Source organism: Onychomys torridus, chromosome 2, assembly GCF_903995425.1.
Source record: "Onychomys torridus chromosome 2, mOncTor1.1, whole genome shotgun sequence".
In the NCBI taxonomy this organism is placed as follows: Eukaryota; Metazoa; Chordata; class Mammalia; order Rodentia; family Cricetidae; genus Onychomys; species Onychomys torridus.
In genome coordinates this window covers 159,286,730-159,306,575 of record NC_050444.1, presented here as the reverse complement: position 1 = coordinate 159,306,575, position 19,846 = coordinate 159,286,730, and the positions used below count along the sequence as shown (strand labels likewise).

The 19,846-nt window shown below is 43.7% G+C and overlaps 1 protein-coding gene across 1 annotated transcript in view; it reads left to right on the top strand.

Moving 5' to 3' along the window:
• The window catches only part of Clcn6 (chloride voltage-gated channel 6), a 39,637-nt gene that overhangs the window by 598 nt on the left and 19,193 nt on the right, over positions 1-19,846 (top strand). The window contains exons 2-7 of the mRNA XM_036177160.1: positions 403-462; positions 7,181-7,246; positions 7,831-7,896; positions 9,633-9,699; positions 12,703-12,809; positions 13,418-13,544. Coding sequence (XP_036033053.1) covers positions 403-462; positions 7,181-7,246; positions 7,831-7,896; positions 9,633-9,699; positions 12,703-12,809; positions 13,418-13,544 — 493 coding nt within the window. The remainder of the gene's footprint in view (positions 1-402; positions 463-7,180; positions 7,247-7,830; positions 7,897-9,632; positions 9,700-12,702; positions 12,810-13,417; positions 13,545-19,846) is intronic.

Below are 19,846 nucleotides of genomic sequence, written 5' to 3'. Positions count from 1 at the left end.
GTTTAGTTTCTCCAGCCTTTTCTTTTACTATCCTTTACTTTTTCTGGGTCACTGATGATCCAGCTTTCTCCTGCAAAGCAACCTGGGAAAACTTGAGTTGTGTTCTCAGAGTTGATACGTTCCCTCTGATTTCATATTTGGTCTATTGTCAAATGAAACCCAAATTTTCTCCTCCCTAAGCTGCCATCAGACATCTTTCAGATGTCCTGAAGGTGAGCGTTATGATGGGAGAATGTGTCAATCAACAGAAATGTAGATTTCAGCTAGTGACCCATCCTAAATGTGCTTTTGAAATTCTGTTCCTCTTTGATGATGGCTCCAGCTGATTTAGATTTTACTAAAACTTTCTTCCTTTCACCTTTAACCTAAAAAGGTCTCCATTCTGTGAATCTCTTTTTCTAGACCATCCTCGGGGAAACACAGGAAGAGGAGGATGAGATCCTTCCAAGGAAAGACTATGAGGTGAGGTATTCAGATGCTATCTTGGGTAACTGAAGTAGTGAGAGGCCTGGCGACTTCAGACCTCCAACCAGAGATGTTCTTTGACCTTCTGCCCCACGGTGTGATGAGGGGAAGAGATAACTGACCTGGGAAATGCTGCCTAGCAAGTCCTTTCCTCACCTTAACCCACAGACAAGGTCTGATGTTAATGCATTATGGTCCACCTGGATACAGAGAGTGTTTACCATTAGATTTCTCTCCCAGGGTTGAAGCTCTTTACTCTGAGCACTCGTAACAGAGTCATGCTCATGAGTTGTTAGGAGACCTTGCTTCCCTTTGTTCTGACCTTTTGGGTTTTGTTTTTCAAGACAGAGTTTCCCTTTGTAGCATTGGCTGTCCTGGAACTAGCTCTGTAGACCAGGCTGGCCTGGAACTTACAGAGATCTGCCTGCCTCTGCCTCACAAATGAGGTGAGTGCTGGAATTAAAGTCATGTGCCACCATAGCTTGGCTCATTCTGACCTATTCTTCATTGTAGTTTCCAGTCTCGGGTATAGGACTTTTAAGAGTGTGGGGCCACAGTGTTGTGGTGCCCCATTAGACCAGCACTGGACTTGGGAGGCTGAGAGGAGAAGACCCCTTCTGGGAACCCACAGAGTCTGCTCCATCAACCCTATCCTTATCAAGACTCTGTCACTCTTATTTGTAGTGATAGCATGCTCTTGTGGATTTTATGGGTAAATGTTTCTTCATTTAAATCTTTAATATTTCCCAGTTAGCCATCTCCGCATAGGAGCTTGTAGAGAGCAGCTTGTTTTATGTACCCAAGAATAAATCCATTCTGACACTTAATCAGGAAAATCTGCTCAGCTTAAATCTAAGAGTCAACTAGAAAATCCTTCTGTTGACATGTTGGGTAGAGGGCACATTTCTGTAAACCCAAAAAAGAAAGAGTCAAAAACCCTAAACTCTCTATTGAAAAAAATAAATCTATATTTTAAAATTTGAGACAAAGTTTCATAAAGCCCAGGCTGCCTCAGACTTTTTATTCATAACCACAAACAGTGAGATACCTATACAAAGCTTATTGGAAAAAAGTTGCCAGGGACCAAGAGAAGATAATAGGGGAATGAATGGCATTGAAGTACATTGTATACATGAATGAAAAGAATTAAAATACTAAAGATTTCAACTGTGGAGGTCAGGGGTGGAGAAGTTGCTCATTCTCCAAACCAAAGAATGATATATACAGCAAAAATAAAAGGTCAGCCCCAGGGGAGGACAAGGTCCGGTAGACAAGGTCGTAGATTCCCTAGTGTATGTGTACCAAAGGAGGTTCCCTCAGCAGCTGGACTGAGGTGTCAGGCACAGATTATGCAGTTCATCCAGTTAAAGTAGATCATTCTAGCAGGTCATGGTGGTGTGTGCCTTTAATCCCCTTTAAATCTCCCTGAGGCCAGCCTAGTCTACAGAGTAAGTTTCAGGACAGCCAAGGCTACACAGAGAAACCCTGTCTCCAAAAACAAAAAAGTAAATCATTCCATGTGGTTCTTAGTGTATCTACAGAAGTACACAACTGTCACTAGTCAATTTTAGAACATTTTCTTCATTCCAGAAGGAAACCATACCCATTAACAATCACTGAACATCATTCCTCTTACTCCTGACCCTGAGCAGCTTTGTTATTATTTATTTGGGGATGGGGAGAAATGACATCTTTTTTTTTTTTTTGGTTGGAGCTGAGGACTGAACCCAGGGCCTTGAGCTTGCTAGGCAAGTGCTCTACCACTGAGCTAAATCCCCAACCCCCATCTTTTTTTTTTTTTTTTTTTTAAATTTTAAAATTTATTATTAGGGGCTGGAGAGATGGCTCAGCAGTAAAGAGCACTTTTCCAGAGGTCTTGGGTTCGATTCCCAGCACCCACATGGTGGCTCACAATGGTCTGTAGCTCCAGTTCCAGAGGAATCTAATGTTCCCACTGGCTCTTGTTGTACACATACATGCATGCATGCAGGCAAAACATCTAACACACATAAAACATAAAATTTAATGTTACTGACAAGAGGTGGTGATGTGTTTTGAGGATCACAAATGCACTTCAGAGAATAGCTTTGTGGAGTCATTTATCCGTGTGTTACTCACTGAGCCTTCTAGTCAGCTGTTTGTTTTTGCTAGACAGGGTTTCTTTGTGTAGCTCTGGCTGTCCTGGAACTTGCTCTGTATTCCAGGCTGACTCAGAGATCAGCCTGCCTCTGCCTCCTGAGAGCTGGGATTAAAGGTGTGCAACTGCCTGGCCGGCTTTTTTTTTTTTTTTTTTAAAGACAGGATCACTCTATGCAATACTTGATGGCCTCCAACCCAGCAATCTATTTGTTTTAACACCACATCCATCTTAAGCAGCCGTTATCTTTCTGCCTCTGTAGATTTGCTCCTTCTGGTCAACTGAAACTTGTTTGTGGAGCCCTGATGTGGGACAAAGATCATTCCCTTTCCTCCCTGGAGGGAAATAAACTGTCTGTGGCTAGATTAAAAGGAGAAAGGCAGGTACACAACTGTGAGCTAGGTGCCGCTGGAGAGGTAGATTAGATAGCCTCGGGAGAGGGAGGATGGGTATAGGCAACTGCAGAAGAGAGTACTTGGTTTTAATGTTTTTAATTTGACGTTTAAAGTAGAGGCATCTTTATTGGATTTTACATGGGTCTTAGGGAGATAGATGAACAAAGCTGGGGTCATCTGCTAGATCTTCATCTTGCCTTGTGGTGCAGGCCCCGTCATCTTCCCCTGTTGACCCAGCATTTGACTGTCATGTGGTCCATCCTGCCCTTAGGTAGACAGAGGCTTTAGAGAAAGTACTTCCTCTTACTTTTACCCCACTCTGTACCCCATTTTTGACACCAGATACATGAGGCTTATTTACCCATATCAAGGGGTTCTCTAGCAGAACTGGCTGGCGGTGTGGAGGTAGCAATAAATCCTACAAGTTGAGGGGTCCGTCCCCTTGACTGTCTCCCTTCAGATGTCTGTTGAAAGTGGTAGGATTCTTGGGAGGCAGAGGCAGGAGGATCTCTGTGACTTTGAAGCCAGCTTGGTTTACATAGTGAGTTTCAGAACATCCAGAGCTACATAATGAGATCCTGTCTCAAAAAACAAAAACAAAAAAAAAAAAAAAAAAAAGGAAGAAGAAGAAGAAAGTGATAGGTTGTCCTGCTGCCCTGATCTGATTATTTTGGTAGAGCCACTTACAGAACTCAGGGAAACAAAGTTTGGAGCAACTTGTTTATTAATAAAGGATATAGTATAATGTATAGGCAGATGTGCAGGTGAGGTGCCAGGTGCTTCCATGCTCTCCTGGAGAGCCACCCTTCCAGCACCCTCATGTTACATAGGTTGATGATGGCATCCTTGGCCATTGGTGAGCAGCTTAGTCTTCAGCTCCTCTTCTCCCAGAGGTCAGAGGTTAGAAACGAAAGTTTCTCTTCCCTCCTCTTTTTCTCTTTGAGACCCCATGTCACAGGACCTGGGAATGTATCTCAGTGGTAGAACACTTTTCTTGCAAGGTCCTGGCTTTGATCCCAATACAACAAAGGAAGCAGGAAGGGTAGGAAGAAGAATGGAAAACCCAACAGATCATTGACTGCGACTTGCCATGTGCTCTAGGCTGGCTTTAAACTCTTCTGAGTGTTGTATTACAGGTGTGTGCCTGGATAAAAAGTCAAACTCTAATTTTGTCTCAGTCTCTGTGGTGGCCAACCACATTCTGGTTCTCTTTAGGGGCTCAGCTCTTAGCCCATCGTTGTAATAGCATACAGAAGGTATTCTTCACACACTAGAGATCCAAGGTCTAAAGGAGTTGGTTTTTAGGTGATAGGAGAGACTGCTTATGCATTTCACTGTAGCACAAATAGAGACCAATAGGTTGCAGCATCTTAATTTTATTGTTTGTTCCTAGAAAGTAGTTACTCTAATAGACTTTCCTAAAGAGTGTGTGTGATAGTTTGAATGTAATTGGCCCCCATAAGTCCCTAGGGAGATGCGGCTTTGTTGGAGTAGGTGTGGTCTTGGAGGAAGTGTGTCACTGTGGAGTTGGGCTTTGAGGTCTCATATACGCTTAATTCATGCCCAGTATCTCAGTTCACTTCCTGGTGCCTGTAAGATGTAGAACTTTGACCTACTTCTCCAACACCATATCTGCCTGCACACCACCATGTCCCACCATAATCATAATGGACCGAACCTCTGAACTATAAGCAAGCCACCCCATTTACATGTTTTCCTTTATAAGAGTTGTTGTGGTCATGGTGTCTCTTCACAGCAAGAGAAATCCTAAGACAGTATGTGTGTATGTTTGTGTAAATCTCTATATATGTTTAGTCTCTCATGAATAAATCCACTTTCCTTGCACATTTTCCTCCTGTGCTCTGCTTGTTTTTTAATCGGAAAGATAATATTTTTTAAAGATTTTGTTAATGTGTGTGGGTTTGCGTGTGGATAGGCACATATGAATGCAGGTGCCTGCTGAGTCCAGAAGAGGGTTGTCAGGGCCTAGAACTGGAGTTGCTGGCAGTTGTAAGCCACCATGGGAATGCTGAGAACCAAATTTGAGTCTTCTGGAAGAGTAGCAAGTGCACCTAACAGCTGAGCCATCTCTCTGAGCCCCAGAGATTTTCTTCTTTAATATATAAACCATTCATAGGGCTAGAGAATACAAGGTAGAGTGATTGAGTAGCACGCATAAATTCCTGGACTCTATCCCCAGCACTGCATAAACCAGACATGATGCTATCCCCCTGTAATCCCAGCCCTTGGCAGATAGATGTAGGAGGATCAGAAGTTTAGGGTCATCTTTGGCTACATAGTAAGTCTGAAGCCATCCTGGTCTGCATGAGATCCTGTCTTAAGAGAAAAAAACAAGTGCACACCAAAAGAGAATTTCTATACCCAGATGTGAATGTTAAAAACACTGCTTTCAGATGTTTTCCCATTACGTGTGTCTAATTCTGTTAAATTAAAATATGATTGTGCTATACATTTTAGATTTTTGTTTTTGTGGTGCTGGGTAACCTCTCTATGTAGCTCCAGGCTATATCCCTGGCCCTTGATTATACAATTTATTCTGCATTTTGCTTTTTTGTTTTGTTTTTTGAGAGGGTCTCACTATGTAGCCCCTACTGGACTAGAACTCACAATGTAGACCAGGCTGGACTTGAACTCAGAGACCTGCCTCTGTCTCTCAAGTGCTGGGATTAAAGGTGTGTGCCACCATACCTGGCTTACATCTTGCTTTAAAAAAAAAATTTTTTTTTTTTTAAATTATATATACAGAGCTGGAGAAATGGCTCAGTAGTTGCTCTTACAGAAGACATGAGTTCTGTTCTCAGCACCCTTATGATGGTTCATACCATCTGAAACTCTAGTTCCAGGGGATTCAACACCTCTGACATCTACAAACACCACCACCCCACACACTTTTATTTTTTTATTTTTATTTATATATTTATTTATTTACTTATTTTGGTTTTTTGAGATAGGGTTTGTCTGTGTAGTTTTGGTTCCTGTCCAGGATATCTCTCTGTAGACCAGGCTGGCCTCGAACTCATAGAGATCCACCACCTGGCTCTGCCTCCCGAGTGCTGGGATTAAAGGCGTACACTACCACTGCCTGGCCTTACATCTTGCTTTTTTTTTTTTTTTTTTTTTTAATCACTTCTTTTTCCTCTTGATAAGTCTGAACCTTTTTCATATCTGGTGATAAAGACTTTACTATAATGGTTTGATTGCTACCAGTCTTGAGTGTATGATAATTGATTTACCAACCATCCGTTATTACTCTAGGACCCTTATAAAAAAGGAATTTGGACTTGCTCCCAGCAGTCAGGGATGGATTAAATTTTTACACATCACACCTATATTTGGCTGACAGGGCAATGTCCAGCTTGCTTATTAGCTGATGTGGCAGTAGAGGTGGTTACAGGGAGGGGCAAGCATAGGCTGGACTTTTTCTTTGTTGACAGACTGCTGCTTCTCTCACAAGACCTAGAAATGAAATAATTTCCTCTGGATCTCACTCCAGCTGTCCTTGGCCCGCCTGCACGTGGTCTGCGGGATCTGTGATCTCTGGAAGGAACAAAGCTGAAGGAATGCTGCCTTATGTGTAGAAATCAGAGGAGCTGGGTTGAATCTGTCCCTCTTCTGACATAAAAGAGAAGTTGCTTTTAAAAATAGAGCCCATCTGGGTCTGCCTTGTGGTTAACCTCATTTTCATGGAAGCCACCTATAAAGAGAATTAGAATTAGTTGATCTGGGTTAACTTAGTTTTGGTTAATTGAAACTTTGTTCACGTTTAAGGAATAAGTTGGGCAAGACTGGTGATAGCCAAAGGTGTTAACTATTTTGTAGAATCAGGAAAATCTGTCTTTTTCTTTTTCCCAGTGCTGGGATGGGACATAGGGCTTCATGTACCCTATCCTACCACTGAGCCCTAAAAATATGACACTGAAGGCTTTCCCCTGAGTGTGAAGTGCCCCCCAGAAGCAGTTGAGTCTCACCGCACACGTGACTCTGGGGATCCCATTCATGCAGAGATTCAGAAGCCACCTGCCACACGGTCAGAGTCTGCATTTACACTGAGCCCTCCCTGGCACTGCCTTGCCCACCGAGCAGGGGGACCTGGACGAGCTTTCCTTTGTTAGGTTTTGCCGGTTCTTCCATGTGAGCCATCATCACTCTTGTGTCCTTTCAGAGTCTGGACTATGACCGCTGCATCAATGACCCTTACCTGGAGGTATTGGAGACCATGGATAATAAGGTAAGCCCACAGCAGCTCATCTCTTAGGACTGAAGAGGTCTCAACAGCTTACTTTCTGTCCTCATGTGACCCATAGAAGTGTCCTTTCTCTTTTTTCTTTAAGCCTTTTCATGAAAGAGTGTCATATAAATCCCTAGACCCTGCTGCTGAGATGTCTCAGCAGGAAAAGACTCCTGCTGCCAGGCCTACAACCTGCATTTGATCCCCAGGATCCAGATGGTGAAAGGAGAGCACTCTGTCTCTCTCTCTGTCTCTCTCTCTGTCTCTCTCTCTCTGTCTCTCTCTGTCTCTCTCTCTCTCTCACACACACACACACACACACACACACACACACACACACACAGTGGTGGCATGTGCGTGTCCCACCCATACATAGAAAATCCCTAGACTTCCCCCTGCCATCCGGTGTACCTCCAGTCATTGTACCCAGCTCGGCCCTGTAAGGTTCTTCAGTGTCATTGTGAAGCCCTGAGGTTGCCCCTCCCCGCCATTCCTGCTGTCTCTGTAGAGTTAGTCCAGAGCTGCTTAGCCAAGATGCATCCTTTCCGTGTTACAAATGGACCATTCTTTCCCCTTGTGAACAGAAAGGACGAAGATACGAGGCGGTGAAGTGGATGGTGGTGTTTGCCATTGGCGTCTGCACTGGGCTGGTGAGCAGTGGGACGTGGGGAGATGGCAAGCTGGACGGGCTGGGGGATTGGAGGGAGAGCCTTGCCTGGTGACCGACCTTCGTCCCGTGTCACTGTAACATTTGTAGCATTGGGATAGTTGTCGCTCTGTTCAAGACTGCCTTTTCTTTTTCCTTGTTCTTTTGAAAATTAATTGTCCTGGCCTGGTTTTTCACATTACTTTTGCTTTGTACTACAAAAGTGAGTCACAGGCCTGGGCTCTCCAAGCACTCAAGACTTGTTTGGTCAGAGCTTAGTCTCTATGATATGATTATAGAGCATGACCCGTGCTGGCTGGTAAGTGAGCCAGTCCTTTCTGGTGGCAGGTAACACACAGAAGATAGAGCCAGTGGATGCTGAGCTCACACTGTCCTGCTCACACTGAGTTAGTTGGCTGTGGTGGGTGAAGGGGTATGCCAGAATGAATAGGGCTCTTGGATTTCCTGGGTTCACAGATGGGTCACAGACAGGGAAAACTGGACGTATCACCAGAGATAATGGTAGCAATTATGTCTAGGACCATAACTATGGACTTAATGTCACTAGAACCAAAGAAGAGAAGCAGCCAGTGGAAAAGTTAGCACCCAGTGGGAAGATTCGTGCCAAGTCTGACTTCTGTTAGTAAAATGGCAGAGAGGGGCTCAGCCTTGTTTCCACCGTTCTCAGGACTTGACCAAAGTCTCGGGCTTAACTCTCCATGACATACCTAGGTAGTGTGTACATGTTTCATGTCACACAGCCCTAAGGGACAACCAGTCCCTTCACATGGCACCCTGGAGATTTTTACTGTTGTAAATTTGCAAGGAACATGTAGTGGCCGGGGTGCGGTCAGGAGGCCTGTTTACTGATATCTGAGGGCATCATGGGGATAAAATGGGGTAGATTCATTGTTTCATATCATTTCAGTGTGTGTGCTGGGGAGGGTCACTAGAACAAAAGCACCTGTCCTGTGTATTTCTGGCTGTGGCTCTCCCTATTGTAATCATCATCTGCATGAGGGTGTTAGTTTGTCCTGTGATTGTGGCAGTGTTTTAACTGCCTCCTCAATGTCCTCACCCCACAGACCCACGAAGGCGGCAGCCGCCTCTGTTGTGCAGCGGCTGCAGCCCTAGCTCCTCCCTTTGATCTGTCTCCACTCTCTGCTTCAGTTAGAGACTTCTAGGCTGGCAGGAGGCTAGAGTTAAAGCAAAGAGCCTTTGACCCCCTATCTCCCCCGTTAGAAGGCTTCCCGGGCCTCCCTTAAACTGTACAGCGGAACAGTGGTGCATAGGTTCTCAGGTAGCCAGCGACTAATACTGGTTCTCAGTCAAAATAATGGCTTAGAAAATAAGAATACCAAGCACCTATGCCCAAGTAAATGTCCTTTAAAGTAGCATTCTAAGCTGTATGCCTGTCCAGCTAGGCACCACTGAAGACATTTGGGCTGTCTTTTGAGTCCTCCTTTGGAAATTGCTGAGTGGCTTCCCGCGTGACTCAGCTGTAACTCTAACTGAAAGACTCTTCCCATCTTTTTCTGTGCCTTTTTTACTCTGCTTCACTTCCTCTTTTCTTTGGAAGGCAGTGGGGCCAGGCTGGGGCAGGATCTGTGACTAGTTCACTGCCTTGCTGCCGCTGCCACTGCCGCTGCCGCTGCCGCCGCCGCCATGAGCAACCACCGGTAGTGCAGTGAGGCTCTTAAGGGAGAGACAAGATGTGTGACTGTCCCTTGCTTTTTCCAGGTGGGTCTCTTTGTGGACTTCTCCGTGCGGCTCTTCACCCAACTCAAGTTCGGAGTGGTTCAAACCTGTATCCTTTCCACGGCTCCAATGTTTCAGGCCCTTGGATCCTGTAGACTCGGTTTAACAGTAAATGTGGTATTTGAAAGGCTGTTTGTTATTCAGCCAAGAAGTTTTAAGTTGTCATTAAAGGCAGAAAAACAAGAACTTCTTTTTGAGACAGGGTCTCATAATGTAACCTTGGTTGTCCTAGAACTCACTATGTAGACCAGGTTGGCCTCTGTTTTTTTGTTTTTGTTTTTGTTTTTGTTTTTGTTTTTGTTTTTGTTTGGTTTGGTTTGGTTTTTTGAGATAGGATTTCTCTGTGTAGCTTTATAGTCTGTCCTGGAACTCACTCTGTAGACCAGGCTGGCCTTGAACTCACAGAGGTCTGCATGCCTCTGCCTCCTGAGTACTAGGATTAAAGATATGCACCACCACCGCCTGGCCACAAACTCTTAAGATCCACCTGCCTCTGTCACTGCCTCTGCCTCCTAGGTGCTGGAATTAAAGGTGTGCACCACCGCACCCAGCTTAGGAAAGGAGGACTTTAATTAGGATGTTGATGCTCTGGGTGGGTAAGACACAAATGCCCAGAGAAGTCTTTGGTCCCAAGGCCATGTATGCATTCAATGTTCGAATCAATGGATCCTACTAATGTCAGGACAAAGAACTCAACAAGATGTTGCCATTTGTAGACATGTGCTGTTGGTACAGGAACACCAGCTAGAGAAGCAGAGCCCAGTCCACACATGTTGAGATGTGGTGACTGACAGTCAAGATCAACAGTCTAACTCGTATGGAAGAGGTTGGCTTGAAACTCTTGATACACCTGCTTCAGCCTTCCAAATGATAGCGTTCCAGGTCTGTGCCACCTCCTGGTTTGGGGTTGAAGATATAAAAGAGTGAAGCAAGAGACTGAATGATGGCAGGTAAAAGTTCTTCAAACTCCAGAGGCGCAGGTTGGAGACAAAGACGTCATCTTAGTCCTTGATCTTAAAGCTTGACCACATTAAAGTAGACACTCCATTAACATTAAAGTAAATACTCCATTTTTGAATCAAATAAGAAACCCCCAAACAACAGCAAGAAAATGCTATAAATAAAGGGAAACTCAAGTTCACAGCCTGGGTTAGGTTTTCCCTGCGTCCAAGAAACAAAGTTAGGGCCGAGCAGCGGTGGCGCATGCCTTTAATCCCAGTGGGGCAGAGCCAGGTGGATCACTGCGAGTTCGAAGCCAGCCTGGTCTACAGAGACAGATCCAGGACAGGCACCAAAACTACATGGAGAAACCCTGTCTTGAAAAACTGAAAAAGAGAGAGAGAGAGGGAGAGAGGGAGGGAGGGAGGGAGGGAGGGAGAGGTAGAAAGGTAGAGAGAGAGGGAGAGAGGGAGAGAGGGAGAGGTGGAGAGGGAGAGGGGGAGAGAGGGAAAGAGGGAGAGGTAGAGAGAGAGAGGCGGGGGGAGAGAGGGAGACAGGTAGACAGGCAGACAGGTAGACTCCTTGGTGCTCCTTGTGGTCTTGGCTACTTGGGAGACTGAGGCAGATGTACAAGTTCAAGTCCTATGTGGACTACAATGTGAGTGAGTCTCAGGCCAGCCTGACCAATGTAGACTATGCCTCAAAATGAAAAGCAAAACAAAGGACTGGGGATGTGACAGTGGTAGAGCACTTGTGTGGCATGTACAAAGCTTCTTACCAATCCCTAATACCACATGAGAGAGACAGACAGACAGACAGTTCATCTCTACACATCTAGAAAGAATGCCTACATTGTATCAGAACAAAATTAAACCCCCAAGGAGTTCCCAGAGGAAGACATGGAATGGCCAAAAAGCTATGGCAAGAAACGGGAGCATCCACATTCCTTTGTCGTAGCTCCTAAATGCCTTCTCAGATGTGGACCTTAGATACTAAGGACGGCTTTCATGACAGCTTTATGACAGCAGAAGCCTGAATCACCAAGTGAGGGAATAGAGAAATTACGCTGCATTCACACACTGTAATTGTATGCGGAAGTTAAACTAACTAAGCCACAGCTGTGTGTACCAACATGGCTAATTCAGGCAGTGTCGCACTGAGACTGTGTGATGGTACAGTAGAGTCGTAGGAACACAAGATGCACAGCAAGTGGGGCGCAGTAGTCTCAGGTTAGTGGGATCCCCTGAGTGGGAGGGAGGAAAAGGAAGTTTTGAGAGGATAGGTTTATTTTTAGTGATAGCCAGTATCATATGGGGCTTAATGTTGAGGTTTGTTCAAGTTGGACTTCGGGAAATGTTGGTCACTTTTTGTAATGTTTGGGGTGGGGAAATTCCATAATCTTAAAGTTTTTCATTTATTTTGTGTATGGGGTTGGGTGTACACATGCCGCTGTGTGTGGAGATCAGCGGACAGCTTATCATCTCCTTCCATTCTGTGGGTCTCAGGGATCAAGCTCAGGCTGTCAGGCCTGGCAGCAAGCACCTTTACCCCGGGATCTGGTGGGCCAGCCCCTAAAGGGACTCCTTTTTGTTTGTTAGTTTATTTTGGGACAGGGTCTCATTTATCCCTGACTGGCCTGGAATATGTAGACCAGGCTGACCTTGGGCTCACAGGGACCCACCTGCCTTTGCTCAGACTAAAGATGTGCTCCACTGAAGCCAGCTGAAGTAGTTGTTCTAGGGCCTGGAAAGATGGCTCAGCAGTTAAGAGCACTTGCTGCTCTCCTAGAGGACCCAAGTTTCATGCCCAGCACTCACAACCTCACAACCACCTCACAAGCTCACTGTCACCTCTAAGTCCAGCTCCAAGGATCCAATACTTTCCTCTGGTCTCTTTAGGCATCTGCACACAAGTGCATATACACCTATTTTCTCTCTCTCTCTCTCTCTCTCTCTCTCTCACACACACACACACACACACTCACACACAGATGTTTAAAAGTTGTTGCGTGTGGAGCGTGGGGATATGCACTGAGCAGCTAACATGGCTGCCCTGTTTGGCGTGGTTATGGGCATGTGGCTGAGAGCCCTTTTCCTTGACTCAGCCTCTGTAGCCGTGGAGGAGTGCAGTCAGAAAGGCTGCCTTGCCCTGTCCCTCCTTGAACTCCTGGGTTTTAACTTGACCTTTGTCTTCCTGGCAAGTCTTCTTGTCTTGATAGAGGTAAGGTGGTTTGGAAATTGACTGACTGTCTATGAACACTGTGCACTTTTTTTTTGTTTTGTTTTGTTTTTTTTTTGTTTTTCGAGATGGAGTTTTCCTGTGTAGCCCTGGCTGTCCTGGATCTCACTCTGTAGTCCAGGCTGGCTATATCTGTGTGCTTAATGGTCTTCAGCTACCTGTGGGGGACAGGTACATGAAAGAGGCTTGTAGGTTTCTGCAAAAAATTCTCTATGTTCCCTTGGAGATCTTTCTAGAAGTAAAGCCTGCAGTGTTTGGTGAGATTAATGAGGAATGTACAGACGGGAAAGGTGCTTTTCATCCTCACCACCTTGGGACCCCCTGGAAAGTGGTTTACTGGTGTGTAGATCAGAATCTGGGGAGTGGTTCTGCAGTGATATTGGAAGGTCCCATGTGGTCAGACCACATTCAGGTCTTGTTAGAATACTGAGTCAGGGGTCAGGCTGGAGTCCAGCATCTGTGGCTGAACAAGTCCCAGGGAGCGGATGCTGGGAAGGAGGACAGTGGGTATCCCTGCTTAGTGTTCTGACTGGTTGAGTGTAAGCTGCAGAGTCGGTTTTTCATTTACTTGTGTGTTCCTTCCCCAACAGCCAGTGGCAGCAGGTTCTGGAATCCCTGAGATCAAGTGCTATCTGAATGGTGTGAAGGTGCCAGGAATTGTCCGGCTCCGGACCCTGCTCTGCAAAGTCTTTGGGGTGCTGTTCAGTGTGGCTGGAGGTGAGGAGAGGCTTTTTTACTCTTGCCATCAAGTGTTGAAGGCATCCTGTGCATTGTTTAGGTGTGGGCTTATGGCTGTTCCTCTTCTGGTAACTGTACTTTCTGTGTGTCAGTTGCTTGTATCTGGGACCCAGTGCATTACAGAAGCAACTTAAGGGAGCAGGCGTTTGTTTTTGCTCACAGTTTCAGAAGGATTTCAGTCCATCGTAGCTGGAAAGACAAAGGACAGTGCATGGTGGAAGGCATATGTTGTGGGCATCAGGAAGCAGGAACTAGGCTGAGCTCTGAAGGGCCACCTTGAAGTGACCCCTTGCCAGCCAAACCCCATGACCTGAGGCTCCACAGCCTTTAGAACAACACTGCACACCTGGGGGATTCAAAACGTGAGCCTGCTGGGAAAGCTCAGATTCAGACCACAGCACAGTTCATGTCCACAGAATTTTGTTTCTTTGATCCTTACCTTGCCTTTCTCTTTCTTTTCTCTCCCCTCCCTCCCCTTCCTTCCTCCTTCTCTCACCCTTGAACTCTCTCTCTCCCTCTTCTGAGATAGCATCTCATTATACAGCCCAGGCTGACTTGTCTGTGCGTTTTCAAATGCAGACACTATTAGTACTTTGTCAGTCCCAGATACCAAGCAAAGACACCATTCTGTTTTGAAGAATGGTCATGCAGTTGGTTTGTAGGGTTGGCTCTGGCAGAGTCAGCACACATTTTGTGTAAATGGCTAGATGGCAAACATTAGCCTTGAAGGCCAAGAGAGAAAATCAAGGATATAGTATAGGAACTTGTGGAATCATGTACAATGTATACATTTCAGAATCCCAGCTGTTAGGAGTCTGAGCTATAAGGATCACGGGATTGGAGGTATTCTGGGCTATATAGTTCCAGACCAATTTGGGCTACATAGTAAGAACCTGTCTCAGAAAAAGGAAAAAAGAAAGAAAGAAAGGTAAAGTAATCCTTGCTTCTTGAGAGGTTGAGGCAGGAAATAAGTTCAAGGCTAGCCTAGGGTACAGAGTGAGTTGAAGGACAGCCCAGAGTACAAAGTAGGTTCAAGGACAGCCTAGGGTACAGAGTGAGTTCTAGTGAAGCGTTTATCAATTTTTTTTAATCAATAAAAACTCGGGTGTCAGATATTGAGGTGAGAACCTGAATGACCAGAGAAGCATTGGAGAATCAACCAGTGAGCTCCCCTTTCTCTCCTTCCTTGATCCAAAAGGGGCTGAGAATCTTTCTAAACCCCTCCCTTCCTGTGTCTCTCTATATGTCCTCAGTCCTCTAAAACCTTTATAGCTAATGTGGTCAGCTAGTAGCTAGCTCTGCCCTCTCATTCAAAGTAAACTTTATTGTTAGTCTCAGGAGTGTCAGAGTGTGATTAGAATATCCCACAACATTTCCCCTTTTTTTGTCTACATAAAAAGGGAAGGTTTTAACTGTAACACAATAAAACTATAAAATAAGAACAATTATTAGAATTGATATTTTGTAAAATTGTAAAAATAAAAATTACATTTACAATGTCTAGTCCATTTGCATTTGGCAAATTCAGAGAAAATACTCCATTATCTAGCCTATCTTGGTGAATCCAATTTTTTTTTATTTTTTTATTATTAAACTGGAGCTGAGGACTGAACCCAGGGCCTTCCGCTTGCTAGACAAGCACTCTACCACTGAGCTAAATCTCCAACCCCGAATCCAAATTTTGTACCTAGTACACTTTCTATTCTAACCTGTATTACCAGCCCAAAACTATCTTTTTTGACCTCAAAGCATTTTCTTAGATTTAAGCTTTTATGTCTCTCAACCTTATACACTTTATACCTCTTCTGTGAGTTTCTTTTCTGAATTTGGTAACAAGGAAAACTATAACTGTAATTATCTAGTCTTCAGCTCCATCAGAGACCTGAGAAGGATGTAATATTACCTGAGTAAACAGGAAGTGTAGAGTAAACATCTTCCAAAACTATAGAAATGACAGAAATAGCTGGCTGCCTGCACAGCCACCCAAGGATCCTCTGCAACGTTGAGGCATCCCTCTTTGGCCTACAGGCCTACAGACTTTTCTGTGAAGCAGGAAATTTGAAGGGCTATCCTACCTTGTCTTGGCAAAGTTCAGCAGGCGCTTTCTTTTGTGTCTTAGCCAATGTGGACAGCATACTATCAGCAGTTGAAGCAAGGGCATTTTCTCGCCCAAATAGCTAGCTTTACCACAGTGAAAGCAAACTCCATATGGAGATTCTTTGATGCCCATCATCTTCTTTGAAGTAGATTGGTGCTGCCAGGAGCAGACGTGTTTCACTGTCATGAAAAGCCTAATATTATTAAAACATCTTAATACAATATTCTGTATGTCTCTTATGTGTTTAAAGACCACTTATTTATCTAAAATATACATGTTTAACCTTGAAAACATACCTAACATGACCACAAATTTGATTGTCAGATGACTAAATACTAACCTGTGTTTCTTAATTATCCTAAATATTTGTAATAATAACTTTCAAGGACTAGAAATTTACATTACATTGTTAAATGAGCTGAATAGGTACAATACTTTAAATAAGAAAAGAAACATATAGAGTATAACAAAAGTAACCTTAAATTTGTATCAATACATAAAAATCCATACCAATATAAAATATTTGAGATGAATAGTTGCTTTTTAGTTTAAAGTAGATTCAATAATCTACCCTTTATCCTGTCATTCATATATCTCCCTTTTTTCTTTTCAGCAAAGATCCTTGAATCTAACCTCCCTTGCTTAGTTTCTCCCTTACCATGACTAGTAACAATTTGCAACCACCCCCCCACCCCCCACCCCTGCAAAGATGATAAACAAATGTCTGTAATCCACCAAACAACCAAAAACCACCCACCTCACCCTTGGGAATGTTGGCATCATGTTCTTAAAATTACTAACTGTTGTCTGGGAGTGACAGCATCTTTAGGAGACCCTGAGAAAATTGACATAATGTTCAAGTCCTGGGAGAGCTAGCTGTTGTCCAGTCCCAGTGTGATGGGAAAGTGCAGGGCTTGTCTGAAGTCCTGGCTGTAGTTAGAGTTTTCCTACCTGGCCCAGAGTCAGGACAAATCTCTCTCACCCACCAGGCCCATAGACGCTCAGACCCAACCAAGAAAGCACACAGAAACTTATATTGCTTACAAACATTATGCCTGTGGCAGGCTTCTTGTTATCTACTTCTTCTATCTTAAATTAACCCATTTCTGTTAGTCTATACTTTGCCACATGGCTTGTGGCTTACCAGTGTCTTTACACGTTGCTTCTCATGGCAGCAGCTGGCGGTGTCTCTCCCCAGCCTTCTACTTCCCAGAATTCTCTTCTCTCTTGTCCCGCCTATTCTTCCTGCCTGGCCACTGGCCAATCAGAACTTTATTTACACAGAGCGATATCCACAGCACCTGGCTGGGTCATCTCAGCTAGTCATCTGAGTAATTTGTCCTGAGTAGTTTGTAGTCCAAAGCTGATCTTTGGGTGACATTTGTCAGCTTAACGGCATTACCTCAATCCATGTGGAATCATTGTTGTGTGTAACAGAATTGCCAAAATGGTCTTTCAATAAAAAAAAACCCTGAGCCTGATATTGGGGTAAATTCTGAAAAATCAGAGAGACAGAGGAACAACCCATTGCTACTACCTCTTACCTCACCAACTCCTCAGCCTGGAAAGGCTCTAGCCAAAAGGCCTCCAGCTGAAAGGGGCACTTCTGCCGAAAAGCCCTTAGTTCCTGTCTCCTCAGCCTTATATACCTTTCTCTGCCCAGACATCACTTCCTGGGGTTAAAGGCATGAGTGCTTCCCAGTACTGGGATTAAAGGTGTGTGCCACCACTGCCTGGCCTCTATGTTTAATCTAGTGGTTTGTTCTGTTCTCTTATCTTCAGGCAAATTTTATTAGGGTACACAATATATCACCACAGTTGTGGGTCCCCATCATCCTTTTGGAGACCAAGGTTTCTGTTAGGAATGGTCATAGTTCACTGCAGAAAACTTAAACTTTTTTTTTGTTGTTGTTTTGTTTTGTTTTTCAAGACAGGGTTTCTCTGTGTAGCTTTGTACCTTTCCTGGAACTCACTTTGTAGACCAGGCTGGCCTCGAACTCATAGAGATCTGCCTGCCTCTGCCTCCCAAGTGCTGGGATTAAAGGCATGCACCACCACCACCCAGCAAACATTTTAAATGTCATATGCAGCAGATCTCAGAGAGGCTAAAAAGGAGCACAATCTTTTAAATACATCCAGGGTACACAAGCTTAATTCCTAGTTACCTGATTCAGACTCAAGCCCAAAATCATGTATAGGAAGCTAGATGAAGCCTTTTTCTAGAATTAGTTAGAACTCTATATGACCATTAATACCACAACAGAAAGTTTAAATATACTATAAAATTTGAGGTAATATTTATACATTAAGAAATGTTTTTCCGGGCAGTGGTGGTGCACACCTTTAATCTCAGCACTCAGGAGGCAGAGCCAAGCCAATCTCTCTGAGTTCGAGGCCAGCCTGGGCTACCAAGTGAGTTCCAGGAAAAGCTGCAAAGCTACACAGAGAAGCCCTGTCTCAAAAAACAAAACAAATGTTTTAAAGAGTCAAAATTAAACCAAAGGATTATGAGATTAGTCACAATAGAATAGTCCCTTAATTTTGGTTTTTCTTCTGTCCCCTATCAGATGGCTCTTCTGACATGAGACAGAGATTTTGGATTTTCCTTTAACAAACATGCTTGCATTTAGACAAGGAGAGAACCACACTCCAACTTCAAAGCCAGCTTTAATTTTTAATTGAATTGGGACTACAAAAAGACCATTTGCCTTATATGTCTTTAGAGAACAGCAGAATCAAACATTTGGGAAGATTTATGAAATTTTATCCTGTTAGAATTGTGCTATACCATGAGGCCAAGTTATTCTCTTTCTTAGGATATTTTCTTTGGAAGATTTGTTCTTTTCCTTCCATTGTCTCAGTTGTCCAGTGGTCTTCAGATTCCTTAGTTGGATGCTTTTATTCTCCTGGAAAGACAAAAACAAAACCCTGCCCCAGCCCTAACTTTGGGGAATTTCCCTTTTGGGCAGGTTATATTGATCAAATGAAAGGCATTTGTTAGTCTTATAAGTTAGTTTAAATTGAATGGCCATGCTGTTTGATGGACTGTTGTTTCTCTTAATCAAAGGGTCTCTCCTGTTTGAATCTAATCTTTATCAATTTTGATGTGTATCCATAGCTTTTCTTCTCTTGTGGAAACAAAAGCAAAACCTCTTCCTGAATGTAACACATATCCCGGTTTCCATTCTAAGGTCAACACATCTTTAAGGTTTATAGGCTGATTAATTCAGTAGTTTTTTTTTTTTTTTGTTTTTTTTTTTTGTTTTGTTTTGTTTTTTTTCTGCTATCCAGTGTCCAATTCCTAGAAGCTGAATATTTACTTCCTGAAGAGGACAGTCTGGATGCCAAGATTTTGGTGAAATTATTGTTATATCTGCACCTGTGTCTACCAAACCCTCAATTTCAATGCTATTTATTTGTATTTTTAGCCTTGGTCTATGATCATTTATAGAAGTGTGCCAAAATACTTGTTTTATGGTCTCTCCTGAAAATTTTGTTTTATGTACTGAAGCTGTTGTGTCATCCAGAGCAGTATTTTTTTTTTTTTTTTTTTTTTTTTGGTTTTTTGAGACAGGATTTCTCTGTGTAGCTTTGGAACCTGTTCTGGAACTCACTCTGTAGACCAGGCTGTCCTTGAATTCACGGAGATCTGTCTGCTTCTGCCTCCCCAGTGCTATGATTAAAGGTGTGTGCCACCACCGCCTGGCTCAGAGCAGTATAGTTTTTAACAACAGGTATTAAGTCTTTTAATTGCTCTGTGAAGGGGTTTCCCAATGCTGACAGGGAATGATTAAACCAAATTTGACACCACAGCCTTCAAGAGGCCCTGTAAGGTGTTTCCTGATGGCAAAGGGTTACGTTGTCATGTTGATCTGCATTCATTAGTCCAATACCAGCCTTTGCCACATCTTCTGCATATTCCAGAAGGCTCGGGCCTTCTGTTTGGATTATCTCTAGAAAAAGAAAACGTTTCTAGGAATGCCTTGCTTACATTCCCTATTCAGATGACCCAGTTTACCACAATTAAAACATCTAACCTTTTGATTTTTCTTAAAATTTTTAGAAACTACTTCTCCTATCCAAGTATCATCATATGTATTTCTAATTCATTCATCTATTGGTATCTGCCTTTAAAGGCCTGATCACCACTTCCCATTCTTGATTATCATTTTCCAAAGCCAAA